Consider the following 17,174-nt stretch of genomic DNA (forward strand, 5'->3'; position numbering starts at 1 on the left):
CGATACCAATTATATATATCACCTGATACCTATTACCTAATCTGTATGTTCCGCCTCTGTCAGGCGCACCACCAAACGGTGTATTTGGAATTTGCTATACACACGGCTGAACAATGTCATTACAAAACAATACAATACAATATTTTTTTTATTTTTCTAAATTAAAGGGCCCGTTAAGAGCATATTAACATTAATAACAACATGACATAGACATTACAGAGTGATTAAAGAAACATAAAATAATAGTTCAAATGCATGAGGAAAGGGTCAGTGGTCAAGGGGAGATATTTTTGCTATCTATTAGAGTGTTTAACTAATTTTCTGATTACTAAGTTGCAGGCCTTTATCAAGGTATGCACATAAAATAGATAAAAAACTACTATCTTCATTACTCATGATCCATGTAAAAAGATCATTTCTGTTTAAATTAACTAAACTGGGGTATTTTTTTATATAATCAGTCATATCTCTCCTGAGGTTATTGTAAAGAGGGCATTCCAGAAGAAAGTGCATTTCATTTTTAATAGAATTTGACACTACTAAATTCAATAATTGTCACATGTAGTTTCCGTTTGTATTATTATATTCAGCATGACTTTATAAGATGATAATACGAATACTAAAAATCCAGACTAAAAATACGGCGTTACTAGGTAGTTTCCAATTTGTTAGCCGGCATGACGTAAAAGCGGCGAATCATAGAATTAAACTTTATATATAAATAATACAGGACAATGGTGCTGAATAAAAATTACACCATTCCAGGCCCTTTTGTTTTCCAAATAATTAATATTACCAGGATTACCAATAATTAACAAGTTGCGGGTCGACGGGTTCAAACAGAAAGATTTTGAGAGCAGAGAAAACTGTGCACCTTATAATCAGCATGACTTTATCAGATGACAATATACGAATACTAAAAATCCAGGAAAAAATAAGGCTTACATATAATTAGATACTTTGAATCAGTCACGGACCCGCGGATGTCGCGGGTGCGTTCTGGTATTATTAATTCGGCCAACAATGAAGAAGACATCGATGAAGGTGTAAATAGTTTGAATAACTTTTAACAGATATATATATATATACGAAAAGTACACTAAATGTGAAGTTATAAGTTTAATGAACATTGTTAAAATTTGTGGCTGTACTTATGGAAAAAAGAAGTATAAATTCGGAAATGACAAACCTTGGTTCACCTATGATGGTAGGATTCATATAAAAAGTACATGAAATCACTAGCCAATTTTAATAAATGTCACTCCAATGAAAATCATATCAATCTTAATTTAGATAAACAGAAATGTAAAAGCATGGAAAATAAACTTAAAAGACAATATAAAAACCAGCAAGGAAATATGTTTGATAACTTGCGAAAGAAAAATCCACGAACATTTTATCGTAAATTCAAAAAGAAAAAAATCTCGTGTGATAAGTACAGTAATATAACACTCCAACTGTTTGAAGAAAATTTTAAGCATTGGTTAATAATAACACTACTTATGGCTGCAAATTGACCTCGTTCAATGCCAAAATACGAGTAAACAGTATCGACAGGATGTCTATTGGTTCCCATGGGAACGCCGATTGTTTGTTGAAAAATACGTCTTCCAAACATTACAAATCTGCTGTCAACCAAGAAATCAAGCATCTTGATAATGTCAGTTTCAGATAATTTTTGTTTAAATCAGAGTGATTTTTACAAAGTACGATTTATCCCTCTCAAGACAAGATGCAATAGCATAAGCGAGTGACCCAGGAATGCACATGTATTCTGGTAACGACTGTGTCGTTATCATTAAGTTTATAAATCTTACAAACTATAAATACTGAAATTATTTCCCATACTTGCAAGGTTTTTTTTCTAAATGTAACTAATATATGTCTTTGTATGCTTTGAAATGGCAACGATACAATATCCAAATTTACTTTAGCCACACATTTTGTTATTAGAATAAAAAAAATGCAAAAGTACATAGTATTGCATTAGACTCTAAGACAATATCAAACGTTGTCTTGATATTTGTCGCCCTCTTGACATTTTTTTCACATAATGTTTTCATATTATGTACAAGATCCAACTTTGAAAAAGAGTTGTGTACTGTAAATTGATATAAAGTGTACAAAGTATTGCATAATCAAAACATATAGTGTACTGCAAATTGCAAACATCGACCTCGTAAAATGTTTATTTTGGGTATTCTGGATCCGGAGTACTTAAAGTTTGTATAGCCATGGTACATCAAACAAAATGAATCATATGTGGGAAGTTTTCTATAAACAATTTTAGTTTTATTTCACAAAAAAACAGTTTTACAGTTTTTCCTATTTAGCGGACCGAGTTTCGATTAAAGATGAACGAGCATGTTTTCACAAAAGGAGAAACTATAGGCTGTTATTGCCACCACTTATCCTTGTTGATTGGTATCAAGATTGAAAAAGCCACATCACGTGCTTAGAACTGTAGATATATTACCTATCTATGAAATGGAACCAATTATTATGCAAAAACGTCATATACATTATAAACACAAACAGACAAAACAGACGTTGACCTTGCAGATCTTGTAAATGCTTACATGAAAATGTAAAAATATTTTTTATGAATTTCAGTGCAAGGCTGTTTTAGGATACGATAAATAGGGTATGGCGAGTAACACAATTTATGTATCTGGTGGGGACATAGACGAGGAGTTAAAAACAGAGATATTGGAAATATACACATCTGGAACAAATGCATCAGGTATGATAAGTTAATAAAGAAGTAGTATGGATGATACAAGCTTAAAGGAAGGCAGATATAATATATTACACATATCATTTCTATGAAAGGAAACCGTAATACGAAATCATTTTCATGAAAAACGAACCAAAAATTGCTTGCCATGCATGATAACAATATTTAAAAAAGCCCCCTCCCCAGTCCCCCTAATCAAACGTGGCTTTCCTAAACAATCATCAAAATTTTAACCACCAATGAAATAAATTTTAGATAGCATTTTTTTTAAATAATTTTGCATTCAATTTGTCTATTACAAAACAATGTATTATATTCAAGTGTTTTAAAAAGTAAAAACAACCATCATTATTTGGCAATAAACCCACTTAGGAATGAACTTTATATTTGTAATATTAATTTTTGACAGTTATTTGGATTTTTAGCTCACCTGGCTCACATGAAATCGAAATGCATTCTGGGAAATAGAATAAAAGTATGAAATAATGTTTTATATTCTAGTATATTCTATTCTACTCTGATATCATTTTAAAATTGCATTATTTATGTAGTGATTTATAATCCGAAAATCAATATGATTATATAATTTATTTACATAAATCAATGATTGAGGATTTTTAAGAATAAGATAAGACGAAAATCAATAGGGTTACATGTTATAGATGGAATATATAATACGCAATAGTTCCGAAATACACTATTTCAGTATTTGAATTGTCTGTTTACAAATTCCCGTTCTTGACCATTTAATTAGAGATCCCTTTTTTTAGTTGTCCCCCTTAGGAGGGACATACATTTTTATCCCCGGCTTAGTATATTTCTAGGAGTTTGATTGGTTAACGCACGACCCATAGCCCCTGGGTGTTGCTAACCCATATCCCCGGACGTTGCTACCCATAACATCGGGGAATTTCACGCGCGGTTTCCTTAGTTCCATGGTTGTTCCTTATGAAATATCGAATTATGTAGATTTTCCATGGTGTCTGTATAATTGAATACGTAATCCACTAACGATTTTATCTTATTATATCGATTATTTGCACTCATTTTAACAAATGCATCACTATGCAGCCACATTGTCAATGAATGGTACTACTGACCTAGCTATGCAAATGACCCACGTTGACGTCACAACGTTTATGATGTAACTCTCACAACACTGCGCTCCAAATTCGACCAATTTCAGTTTCTCTGTCTCTAGTTTAAAAACGTCTTATATTTGTCTACCTGTAGGGTTCTACCAAAGGTAGTACCCTACACCCCGTTAAAAATATGTCAAATTCCCAGATTTCAATAAAAGATATTTAAAAATGAAAAAAACGTTGCTTTCACGTTAAACTTTGTGGTCGAATTTCTCTAAAAATCGCCAGATTTAGACTAAGACCGGGGATAAATTCGTTATCTACGTTCAGGTGTACTTGGATACTTCAGGGTGTTAAAATATCCATATCTACGGATATGAACGTAGATAACGTATAGTATTGACAGAGAGCTAGCGGAAAGAGCAAATTTATCTGTGCACAATGTTTGTAACCTTTAATTTTTATACGACCGCAAAAAAATTTTGTGGTCGTATATTGGTATGACGTTGGCGTCGTCGTCGTCGTCGTCGTCGTCGTTGTCCGGCGTCGTCGTCGTCGTCGTCGTCCGGCGTCGTCGTCCGAATACATATTGGTTTTCGCACTCTAACTTTAGTTTAAGTGAATGGATCTTTTTGAAATTTGACCATAAGGTTAAATACCACAAAAGGAAGGTTGGGATTGATTTTGGGGGTTATGGTACTAACAGTTAAGGAATTAGGGGCCAAAAAGGGGCCAAAAATGAGCATTTTTAGTTTCCAGACAATAACTGTGGAACGGTGTATGGATCTCTCTGAAATTATACTACAAGTTTCCATACCACAAAGGGATGGTTAGGATTTGCTTTGGGGGGTTATGGCTCAAACCGTTTAGGAATTAGGGGCAAAAAAGGGGGAAAAACAAGGTTGTCCTGGTTAATGGACAAATACTTTAGTACAAAACATAATTTAAAGCAATGTAAGGGAGATAAATCAAATACATCATTGAAATTATCTCCCTTACACTGCTTTTAAATTATGTATAAAGTAATGGTTAATGAACAATAAAGATAATCTAAAACAGTGTAAGGGAGGTAATCCAAATACAATGTTTTGGTTACTTCCCTTACACTGCTTTTAAATTATGTTTAAAGAAATGCATATTTATAAAGGAAGACCAGTAAAAATATCTGCAAATGTTTTCATCTTTTTTTTTTACAAAAAAATCCATATGAAAGATTTGACACTATATTTTTATTAATTTTATTATAAAATAGATTAAGTTAGCACTATGGTAAATTTAAATGGGTAATTATGGTTGCCAACTCCATTGGAAATTTGAATTGAGATTATGACCATATCTTGAGGGAAAGAATTTTTTGGGGGGAAAAGTGGGGGGGGGGGGGGGGGGGGGGGGGATAAAAAGAAATTGTGGGGGCCAATTTTTTCTCATTTCAGATTTCAGAAATTAAAAAGAATTATTCTTCAAATATTATTTTTTTTTCAAATTTCAAATATTGAAAAATTTCAAGAAGTAATCTTTAATTGCACAGTATGGCGCATTAGATTTGTAAAATCTTTGATCACATTTATTTATTTGTTATGCCGAATCTAACAGTGTATTTAGATTTTTAATTTTGGGTCCAGTTTTCAAATTGGTCTACATTAATGTCCAAAGGGTCCAAAATTAAACTTTGTTTGATTTTAGCAAAAATTGAATATATGAGGTTCTTTGATATGCTGAATCTAAACATGTATTTAGATTTTTGATTTTTGGCCCAGTTTTCAAGTTGGTCCAAATTGGGGTCCAAAATTAAACTTTGTTTGATTTCAACAAAAATTGAATATATGGGGTTCTTTGATATGCTGAATCTAACCATGTATTTAGATTTTTTATTTGTGGACCCCGTTATCTAATTGGTTCATATTGAGGTCAAAAGGGTCCAAAATTAAACTTTGTTTGATTTCATCTAAAATTGAATTATTGGGGTTCTTTGATATTCCAAATCTAACCGTGTATTTAGGTTTTTAATTTTGGGTCCTGTTTTTTAAATTGGTCTACATTGAGGTCCAAAGGGTCCAAATTAAACTTAGTTTGATTTTAACAAAAATTGAATTCTTGGGGTTCTTTGATTTGCTGAATCTAAACATGTGTTTAGATTTTTGATTATGGGCCCAGTTTTCAAGTTGGTCCAAGATAGGGTCCAGTATTTAAACTTTGTTTGATTTCAACAAAAATTGAATATATGGGGTTCTTTGATATGCTGAATCTAAACATTTATTTAGATTTTTGATTATGGGCCCAGTTTTCAAGTTGGTCCAAATTGGGGTCCAAAATTAAACTTTGTTTGATTTCAACAAAAATTGAATATATGAGGTTCTTTGATATGCTGAATCTAACCATGTATTTAGATTTTTTATTTGTAGGCCCCGCTATCAAATTGGTTCATATTGAGGTCAAAAGGGTCCAAAATTAAACTTTGTTTGATTTCATCGAAAATTGAATTATTGGGGTTCTTTGATATGCCAAATCTTACCGTGTTTTTAGATTTTTAATTTGGGTCCCGTTTTTTAAATTGGTCTTCATTGAGGTCCAAAGGGTCCAAAATTAAACTTAGTTTGATTTAAAAAAAAATTGAATTCTTGGGGTTCTTTGATATGCTGAATCTAAACATGTGTTTAGATTTTTGATTATGGGCCCAGTTTTCAAGTTGGTCCAAGTTGGGGTCCAAAATTATACTTTTTTTGATTTCAACAAAAATTGAATATATGGGGTTCTTTGATATGCTGAATCTAACCATGAATTTAGATTTTTTATTTGTGGGCCCCGCTATCAAATTGGTTCATATTGAGGTCAAAAGGGTCCAAAATTAAACTTTGTTTGATTTCATCAAAAATTGAATTATTGGGGTTCTTTGATATTCCAAATCTAACCGTGTATTTAGATTTTTAATTTTAAGTCCCTTTTTTAAATTGGTCTACATTAAGGTCCAAAGGGTCCAAAATTAAACTTAGTTTGATTTTAGCAAAATTTGAATTCTTCGGGTTCTTTGATATGCTGAATCTAAACATGTGTTTAGATTTTTGATTATGGGCCCAGTTTTCAAGTTTGTCCAAGTTGGGGTCCAAAATTAAATTTTTTTGATTTCAACAAAAATTGAATATATGGGGTTCTTTGATATGCTGAATCTAACCATGTATTTTGATTTTGGACATTGGACCATAATAGGTAAATTAAAAAAATTCAAGTTCTTACACCACATTCTTTCTGTGTCAGAAACCTATGCTGTGTCAAATATTTAATAACAATCCAAATTCAGAGCTGTATCAAGCTTGAATGTTGTGTCCATACTTGCTCCAACTGTTCAGGGTTCGACCTCTGCGGTCGTATCAAGCTGCGCCCCAGCGAAGCATTTTATTTAAATCTTTCAATAATATTTATTTCTTTTTTTGTTAAGCTAATTAAAATAATTTTGATACTAGAAGGTATTTTTCACTAAAAATTTGTTAAAACGCCGATATATCACTTTCAACTTATCATGCTTTGCGTGGGCAAAAGCCAATTTTGTCCGGTATAGAACCAGTCTACGATAGAGAAAGGGGAGTAATTTGTTTAGAAGGTGTGTAATAACAGAATCAAATCGGCAATTGGCAGATGGACTATTGAATTGATAAAGTATTGAGTGGTTCGTAAATCAATACTGTTATTTACACGTTTACATGTATGTCCTATACGTATTTACCAGATAAGCCGAGAATCAATAATCATGTTTGTGGATAGCTGTGTACATTGATTTCAGTGAATTACCGTGATTTCCTAGTGAAACAAAAACCGATAATTTCACATGTGAAATAAACTTGATAATTTTACTCCTCTGACGTCATACAACAATAGGCGTTGCCAAGACGTTGTCGACGACGTTGCATCAAAACAAACTGTGAATAGCTCCTTACATTTTCTACTTTACAGTTGGAAAGCAAGTCCTTGGAAACGTCCGTTGTCGTCAAGCTCTATCAGCAACAATAGCAGGGAGAATTAATTAGGTGGCGCTACAGTCGTCGATGAAGTTAAAAAGTCCGCGAAATCAATCAGCTAAAAAAATCGACGTTTAAACAATTTTTTTCAACTTGTCATGCTTTTATCATAATTGATTTTTAAAGTTTGTAGGTTTCGTGAGCAATATAGTTTCAATACGACATAGAAACATTGCCCAAAATAACTTTTATTTGCTATTTCTTTATCCTGTCCGTTCTAAAAATTATCAGCCATCTTTTTTGTTGGCCAAAAACATCGAATTTAAATAACTTGACGTTTGCGTATCCAAATACGGAAAAGAACGGTAAAAATCTTAAATGAAACAGGGTAACCTATTTCAAATTTCTACACAATTATGAAGCCATCATTTTTTACTCTAATACAACAATTTTAGTGACCACAAGTCATGTAAATTTGTAGCTGGTTTTGGCTGCATTTCTAGTTTGAAACAGTGAATGTTCATCCTCTTTTCATTGTACCTGTTTCCAAAGTACTCTAAATACTGATTTTATTAGAGATATGAATGTAATTGTGATTAAAAGTTGTTGTTTTTCACAATTCCATACGAAACCTCCATTTCAAAGAATATCTAAAACCCGTCTTGACAGTTGGAAAGCAAGTCCTTGGAAACGTCCGTTGTCGTCAAGCTCTATCAGCAACAATAGCAGGGGGAATTAATTAGGTGGCGCTACAGTCGTCGGTGACGTCAAAAAGTCCGCGAAATATATTGGCTAAAAAATCGACGTTTAAACTATTTTTTTCAACTTGTCATGCTTTTATTATAATTAATGTTTAAAGTTTGTAGTTTTTGTGAACAATATAGTTTCAATACGACATTGAAACATTGACGAAAATAACTTTTATTTGCTGTTACTTTATCCTGTCCGTTCTAAAAATGATCAGCCATCTTTTTTGTTCGCCAAAAACATCGAATTTATATAACTTGACGTTTGCGTATCCAAATACGGAATAGAACGTTAAAAATCTTAAATGAAACCGGGTAACCTATTTCAAATTTCTACACAATTATGAAGCCATCATTTTTTTACTATTATACATCAATTTTGGTGACCACCAGTCATTAGATATAAGAAGATGTGGTATGAGTGCCAATGAGACAACTCTCCATCCAAGTCAAAATTTATAAAAGTAAACCATGTCAATTTGTACCTGGTTTTGGCTGCGTTTCTACTTCAAAACAGTAAAGTTCAACTTCTTTTCATTGTACCTGTTTCCAAAGTACTCTAAAATACTGATTTTATTATAGATATGAATGAAATTGTGATTAAAAATTGTTGTTTTTTACAATTCCATACGATATCTCCATTTTAAAGTAATTAAACCCCTTTTTGATCCCCTAAACAAATTGACGGTGACATTGTTTTCTTTTTCAACATACGTCATATATAACGTTTACAAAATATGTGTCAGGGTCATGTGCATAGTGGAAATTTACACATTGGACAAGTGAAACAACAAACAAAGTTCTTCTTTATGGCGTTTGAAACTATAGGTCTAAGAAAATTTCATGTATACTGGAAGCAAATATGACAAATTAATGATGGCCTATGGATAAACAAAAGCACAAAAATAGCAATAGAAAATGCATTGCAAAGAAAATTTCTGGAGGAAAAAACATATGAAAAAAGGAAATGAAGGTCAGTTAATTATATTTATATTTTATAAGTTAAAAACCTTGCTTATCAATTATCTCTTTACTAAGTAAGCTACATTAATAAGAGCAAACACTAGCTTTTCAAGTCAAACAAGAAATTAATTCATAGAGATGTGTGCTTACAAAATTGAATTTATTCAAATGGCAAAATCTTGTCAAATTTAATCATCATTGATCATTATTAAAGTAAAATGCATAAGATTTGTCATACCAACTTTCATTTCTGAGATTTATACAATACTTTGTTTATAAATATGTAAAGCAGCAGATACAGCAACCTGAAGAGAAGAAGCCCCAATTTTTTTTCAAAATGTTTACTTTCATAATCTATAAAATGCAAAAGTTTAAAATAGCCTTCCATTTCCAAGACGTCATAATTATTTGGACTATAAAATACCCTGAGAAATTGGACAAGGGCTACTGTGCTAGCTAATCTAATAATTGAATTTTACATAATAATGATTTTAAAATTTAAATTTATGTCACTTGAAATCACTTATAATTTTAAGCATTATTTTTTTACAGAATTTTTGTCATTTTTTTGGTAAACTTATCCTTTTTCTGTATGATATTTTCTAGGCAGTACTGTACTGTTCAACTAAGAAACATAGGCTTGAGTTAAAAGGCTTTTTTACTTTGAAGAAACTAAATTGTGACTCTTGGTCCCACTTTATTAAAATATAAAATATAAATGGTCAGTACTATTTTTTTTCAGAAAGATTATTTAAATTGTATACAGTATGTTTTATCGAATTAAACATTGTTAGAAGTAGTTACATTAGGAGTGATCCCATATCCCATTATAAGAATTACAAACTGAAAGTAAATTTCATCAGCCAGGGCTAATTTATATCAATTCAGCTAGGTTTCTAGATATAATTTTTACCAATTTTTTGTCTTTTAATTTTTACCTGTAATCCTTCTCTGAAAAGTAGAGAAGAATTTTTTCTTAATATTATAATAACATAGTTGTTAATCGACTTTCTTTTATTTTCTTCTTGATTTTTGTAAAATAAACTCCTTTTTATTCATTTTGGTGGGTTTTTATTTTTGACTGGTGATATCAAGGGGAGATAACCACTTGCACAAATCGGCAAAAAAAAACCCAGCGCTTCGTGTTGAATATAACTTGACGTTTGCGTATCCAAAACTGTATTACCTAGATATTCATATCGAGTGTTTGTCTTAATGAGATGCTTTATTAAATTTAAATTCAGCCCATCATTTTTTAGTTTCCTCGAAAATATTTAGATTTTTCGATCAGGAGCCTTGACAATTTTCACTCAAACTTCAAGTTTGAAGATAAAATAAAGAATAAAGGACTTTGAGTTGATGTGTAAGTTTTGACGAGTTAAAACTATGAATATTCAAGATTATTTTGATCAATAAGTTTTTACCATGACAGTGGTATTTTAGTGAGTAAAAGTGAGGTTTGTCTCATCCGTAGTTTTACTGAATTTTCACGGTCACGTGACTCTATTGTTGCTGATACAGTGATAGACTTGGGGTCAAACCGTGACCTGCTTAACAACTGTTATTTCTATTAAAAAGCCCATTGCCAATATAATAAAAAGAATAACTAATCAAAGAATTCAAATATCGAAATAATAGCTGTGTTATTGTTTACTAATATTAATGAAGTGCTTTATAATCCGAAAATCAATATGATTAAATAATTATTTTCACAATAAAAGATTGTGAGATGAGATGAGATGAGGCGAGGCGGGGCGAGGTTGGGTGGGGTGGGTTGGGGAGGGGAGGGGAGGTGAGGAGAGGAGAGGAGAGGGGTCAAAGGAGCTTTTGACCAAATATAAAAACATATACATAACATAAAAACTGCCTAAGATATAAACAACCTGTAAACAAAGTTAAATCTCACACATAAAATGGAAATGGGGAATGTGTCAAAGAGACAACAACCCGACCAAAGAGCAGAAAACAGCCGAAATCCACCAACGGGTCTTCAACACAGCGAGAAAATCCCGCACCAGGAGGCGGGCTTCAGCTGGCCCCTAAACAAAAATGGGTACTAGTTCAGTGAAAATGGACGTCATACTTAACTCCAAAACACATAAATGGACTACAATTAAAAATCATACAAGACTAACAAAGGCAAGAGGCTCCTGATTTGGGACAGGCGCATAAATGCGGCGGAGTTAAACATGTTTTGTGAGATCTATACCTCTAGCCAATGTAGAAAAAGAAGCACACAGCAATACGCACAGCATGCAATTTAAATTTAGCAGCAAATTAAGAATGAAGTAATTTAAAAGTTTAAAAATTTAATTTAAAAATATAGTAACTATTAAAATAGATAGATTACTTTTATAAAATCAAATAAAAGGATTTAAATAAGGGTTCATTCCTCCTATTCCCACTTTTTATAAATCGGGAATAGGGGGATAACTTGTGCAAATAAAGGATTATACTGTATAAACATTGTTTAATCAACTTTTAATTGACAAGTGATTTTTAGGACATGTAATAGGTTATTTTTGTATGTGTATGAATTCTGTGTTTTTAATTAAAACAAATATGAAAGAAATGGAAACAAATATAAGTAAATTATTTTATTTCTTTTTTAGCACAAATTCAACCGTAGATTCAAACAAGCATTATAATATGAAACAAATAATACAACAGCACTAAAATAAATGACATATTGTAGCACACACATTAGAAATTCACTGTATATAAGTCTATTGAAGTTTATTAATCTATTCAACGCGAAGAAGGTGGGAGGCTGCATCACCAAACTGTACTACTGTTGTGACTTCCTGGTTGCTGTGTCTAACCTTAAGCCTTTCTAAATATGTTGTTGACTTCGAAATACTTTCGTTTTTGGGCCACTTTCTTCCCACAGGCTGCATACTGGATCATGGTCAGGGCGTTGAAAGCTTCCTCGTGTTTCAGTAGTTTTATGAGTTTAAAGATGTTTGGATGTGGGTGCTGGACATGTTTCTTCAGCTTGCTGTGCCACCCTTCTAGATGATTTGTAGTCCTCGGTCCCTGTGTTGTGTAATGCCTAATGGTTCCGAAGGTGACTGTTCTGTTAGACCAAGTATGTTGTTACATAGTCTGTAAAGGGCGTGTAGTTGATGTTAGTATAATCTGATCTATGTCTGTTAGAGCATTAAACCACACATCTTCGACCTCAGCAGTAGGTACAAGTGGAAGGACAGCGGCACGGCGTACTAGTTGATGAATGGTGTTGTCTTCCTTGTGTGGAACCTGAAGACCTGTTTCTTGTGCTTTTCTCAAGGGTGTCTTCCCAATTGTCCCACTTTTTAAAATTACAGGTAAAAAAGTAATGAAATTTTGTGGGACAATCGGGAATATGTTTGTGGGACAATTGGGAAGCTTAAATGTGGGACAATCGGGAATTGTTTTGATAGTGATTAATTTGTTTGTATAGGGTGTAGAAGGAATAGTTACAGGTAAACAATCAGTGTACAATTGAAGTATCATCAACCATAGAATATAATATTAAGTAAAAAAACATCACATATCAATTTTTCATCCTGTCTTGTGCAAAGTCATTTATTTTCAGTTAATACCAGGCCAAGTTATTCATTTTCAAAATCCTCCTCCCCTCCCCCTTTCGAAATCAAATGGTCGTCCCCTTATTGAAAGCTAATGTAAGGACGTCATCAATAGTCTTAGAAAAGTATGATCATAAACATCGTTACCGTAAAAACTAGGATTCTACTATTACAGCATGTTTTACTAACTCACTGTATTTTGTAGAAAGTCTTTGAAAAAAGGATTATACATTCTGTATATGCCTGTCCCAAGTCAGTATCGTGCCGGTATTTGAGTGGTTGTCGTTGGTTCATGTTTGTCATAATTTTTTTGGTAAATTGTTTAGTTATTTTGGCTGTTAGTTTTCTCAAATGAATTATATAAAATTTTCCATATCGGGGCATTTTATAGCCGACCATACTGTATGGGCTTTCTCATTGTTGAAGGCCATACGGTTGCCTATAAATGCTTACTTCCACATCTCCTTATTTTTATATTATACAACTAGTACTACATAAAATTAACATTATCAATGTTCCATGTAAATGAGGTAAGGTCAGATTAACTCTGTCACAAAGACATGTACACCCTGCTACCATTCCATACACCAAAAGTATTTGACCCACTACTTATAGCATCTGAGATATGGCCTTGGCCATTGAAACTTAACCTTGTTCATAGATCCATAAAATGAGGTCGAGGTCATGTGAACGATGATGTCTGACGGACATGTAGGCATTGCAAGGATACCATATATTAGACTAGTAGCCAAGTATAGTTATCCTAGAACTTATGATAAATGAGACATTCACATGACGAAAACAAGCTATACAGTTTTTAGCAGTCACCAAACCATGAACATGAAGTCAAGGACAATGATAATATGACAGACGGGAACTTCGTAACACAATGGATCTATATACAAAATATGAGCCATCCGATTCCTCTACCCCCTGAAATATAAAGCTTTACAAATAGTTAACGGTGTTGCCGTCACCACCATCAGATTGTATTCTGTATGATAAAGAATCTTGTGTAAATGGCATCTGACTTCACTGGTAAAAGTGCAAAGACTAGTGGAAACATCTCTCCATCAACTAGTGCGTGTATAGTGTACAGCGTAATTAAGTTTTAAGTTACACTTTTCTTTAAATTGCATGGATTATATCTTAATTCATTTTAAAAACTTTCGAAAAAAAATTTAAATTAAAATCACAGTATTGATATTTGTTTTATATAAATAAACGTAAGCTTATAAATGTTATATTATTTACTCAAAAGTGCATTAATCTGATGATATACCAAAAAAATCATATCTTATGCTTTTATAAAATTTATATTAAATAAAAGTTTGAACATGCAATAATTAATTCTTGTTTATCTAGCAAAACAAACAATATATTCCTTGTTTATTTAAGAACATTTTACTTCATAAAATAATGTGGGACAATCAGAACTTTTCATGTGGGACAATCAGAACTCTAAAATTTTAAAAAGTGGGACAATCGGGAATAAACCTTCTCAAGATGCATTGTGTGTATTGGAAAAACCAGCCTTTTGCGTTGATGCCAGGAAACTGTCCTTTGTTTTTTAGCTTGGATAACTCAGTCAGTTAAAATCAATCAAATCTGATTGCTGTCCATTTATTATTCATGCTTAAAAGTAAAGTGAACAGTTTTCACCCATTATTTAACATCTTTGATTATATATTGGTCCAAGTATCATTATTTCACATCTTAATATTATCTATCATCAATTTATTTGTTCGGATGACAATTTTTTAAGTTTACAAATTAAATGATTTTTTAATCTTACTTCTATTTATCTGACTTATTCTTTATTTTTAAAAATTTCTTTGAAGAAAAAAAAAACATATTACAAATAAACATTGTATTGAAGTATTTTTTTTTAAATAATATTATACTTAAACATTGTAAGAAACATGTTTTCGTTAAAAATAAAATACAGGTAAATCTTAGGTGAATTTTTAATGAATCTTGATTGTTTATCAAAACATCTATTGTTATTTGCATGTGGGAATAGAAGGAATAGTGATTTTTAAAAAGTGGGAATAGGAGGAAGACACCAAAATAAGCATGTTATTCATGGAAAAAAGAATACGCAATAGTTCCGAAACTATTTGAATTAAATTGATAAAGTATTTAGTGGTTAATCATTTATAACTAATTGGGAAATATTAAAATAAATTTTTAAATATCTGATTTAAACAATTAAATTAATTAATTAATTAATTTGTTAATTACGGAGAGTTGCCCAGATTTTTTATTATTATTGCCTTCAACTGTTATAATGGAGACTACAGCTTTAAAACCCGACATTTAAAAAGTTGTTATCCTTAAAAAAGATTCTTATATGTTGCCTACATCAGATCATATACCATACATATACTACTATGGTACAAACTTGTGTAAAATGTTACTCCTCACAGTGGCCTGTACAAAGTAAAGGCAACGTTTTACCTATAGAGACCAGGATGACTACTTTTGCTCATGAAAATATTGGCGTAAGACGGTGCCATTTTCATCCTCATCGCTGTCCCGTTTATCTGAAGGTAATGTTCACCATTGAAGGCAAAATTGTTGCATTTCAGAACCCGAGTAAGCAGCTGGACTAAATATTCGGTGGGTGGTTCTAAAATGTTGCGCGAGTCCCATATTTCCTTACACGATTGTATTCCGTCATCATAAGGTATGTTGGTATACAATGAGGGGACATCCAAAGTGACAAGGAGAGTTTCCAGAGGAAGAGGGTTCATGAATTCCATTTTACGAAGGTAACCTGTGGTGTCTTGAATGTGAGAAGAAAGATTTTCTACAAGAGATCTTAAATGGAAGTCTACGAATTCCGAGATTTTCTCAGTCGGGTGGCCAATTGCGGATACAATGGGTCTACCAGGGTTGATAACCTTGTGTATTTTGGGAAGAAGATACAATCGACCAGGCTTGGCGTTCTCTGGTTTTAAATATCCGATTGTATCCTCATCTATCTGACCGTCATTGTGCATGGTTTGTAACGCAGTAATAATTTTGGAACTAAACTCGGAAGTAGGGTCATGGTCAAGCTTCTTATAAAATCTCTCATCAGAGAGCTTTGTCCATCATCATAACGGCACTTCCCTTGTCTGCTGGTTTTATCTAAAAAATCTCGGTTTCTCAATGATTGTATGGCTGTTTTCACGTCAAAAGAGGTGTTATAAAACGACGAGTACTTGTTGTTAGCTTGATGATTTGATGTTGTCGATAACTTCTTCCAGTGTAGCAGATTTGCTTGGTTTTGGAATCCATGAACTCTTCTTTTTAAAGCGCGGAATCTGATTTCTTCCTCCGAGTCAGAACTGTCGGAGTCTTCCTAGGTTTGTCACCAAAGTATTCTTTAATTCTGAGGGTTCTGGCAAATTTATTCAGGTCATCCTCCAGTATCATATTATCTATGTTACTGGGCGTAGAGCAAAAATTCAAACCCTTAGATAAAATATTAATTTCATCCTCAGTTAAAGAGACTGTTAACAAATTGACAACCGTGTTGTTGGTATTGACCGGAATTCGACTTTTTCTATAAAATCTACGGGTGCGAGGCTTTTTAGTAGAATTTGAAGGTCTGTTGAAAAGGGTGGTTAATTTGCACACCATCACGTTTAAATTTGTTTATCTGCTTGACGTGAAGCTTATGTGATTCAATACGTATGATATCACTAAGGCATGATACTTTAATCTCGTCAAGTTCAAGATCAGACAATTGATCACGAGATTGGCAGGGCAAGTTATCACTTAGTTTATATAATTTATTAACTTGATGAAATGCTTCTTGATGTAAAAGATCCATCAGACTAAGGGAACAGTTGTACAGAATATTATTCCTTCTATGAAAAAATCTGTTTGACTTTTCGCCTGTTGTGAGTGGCGAAGCTTTTAAAACTTATAGTCTAGCTCTTTTGGAATAATTACTTGATCAATGTAGGTTTCTAAATTTGAAATATGATGTTCTGTTTTGATAATTTTGATAGTAAAAGATATCAATTTCTTAAAATAAAATTGCAAATGCATGATGGAATATGCAATAAGAATATCGGATCGAGTGAACACACTCGATGCAGACTACAAAAAAGGTAAAAATATTAAATGTCTTA

General features: G+C 32.4%; 1 protein-coding gene across 2 annotated transcripts in view; it reads left to right on the forward strand.

The window, feature by feature from the left end:
- The window catches only part of LOC127725555 (uncharacterized), an 80,513-nt gene that overhangs the window by 26,572 nt on the left and 36,767 nt on the right, over positions 1-17,174 (forward strand). For both annotated transcript variants that reach the window (XM_052232611.1, XM_052232612.1), the window contains one exon: positions 2,614-2,743. In XM_052232611.1, coding sequence (XP_052088571.1) covers positions 2,647-2,743 — 97 coding nt within the window. In that variant the 5' untranslated portion in view covers positions 2,614-2,646. The remainder of the gene's footprint in view (positions 1-2,613; positions 2,744-17,174) is intronic.

This window comes from Mytilus californianus, unplaced genomic scaffold (genome assembly GCF_021869535.1).
Source record: "Mytilus californianus isolate M0D057914Y unplaced genomic scaffold, xbMytCali1.0.p SCAF_15, whole genome shotgun sequence".
Classification (NCBI taxonomy): domain Eukaryota; kingdom Metazoa; phylum Mollusca; class Bivalvia; order Mytilida; family Mytilidae; genus Mytilus; species Mytilus californianus.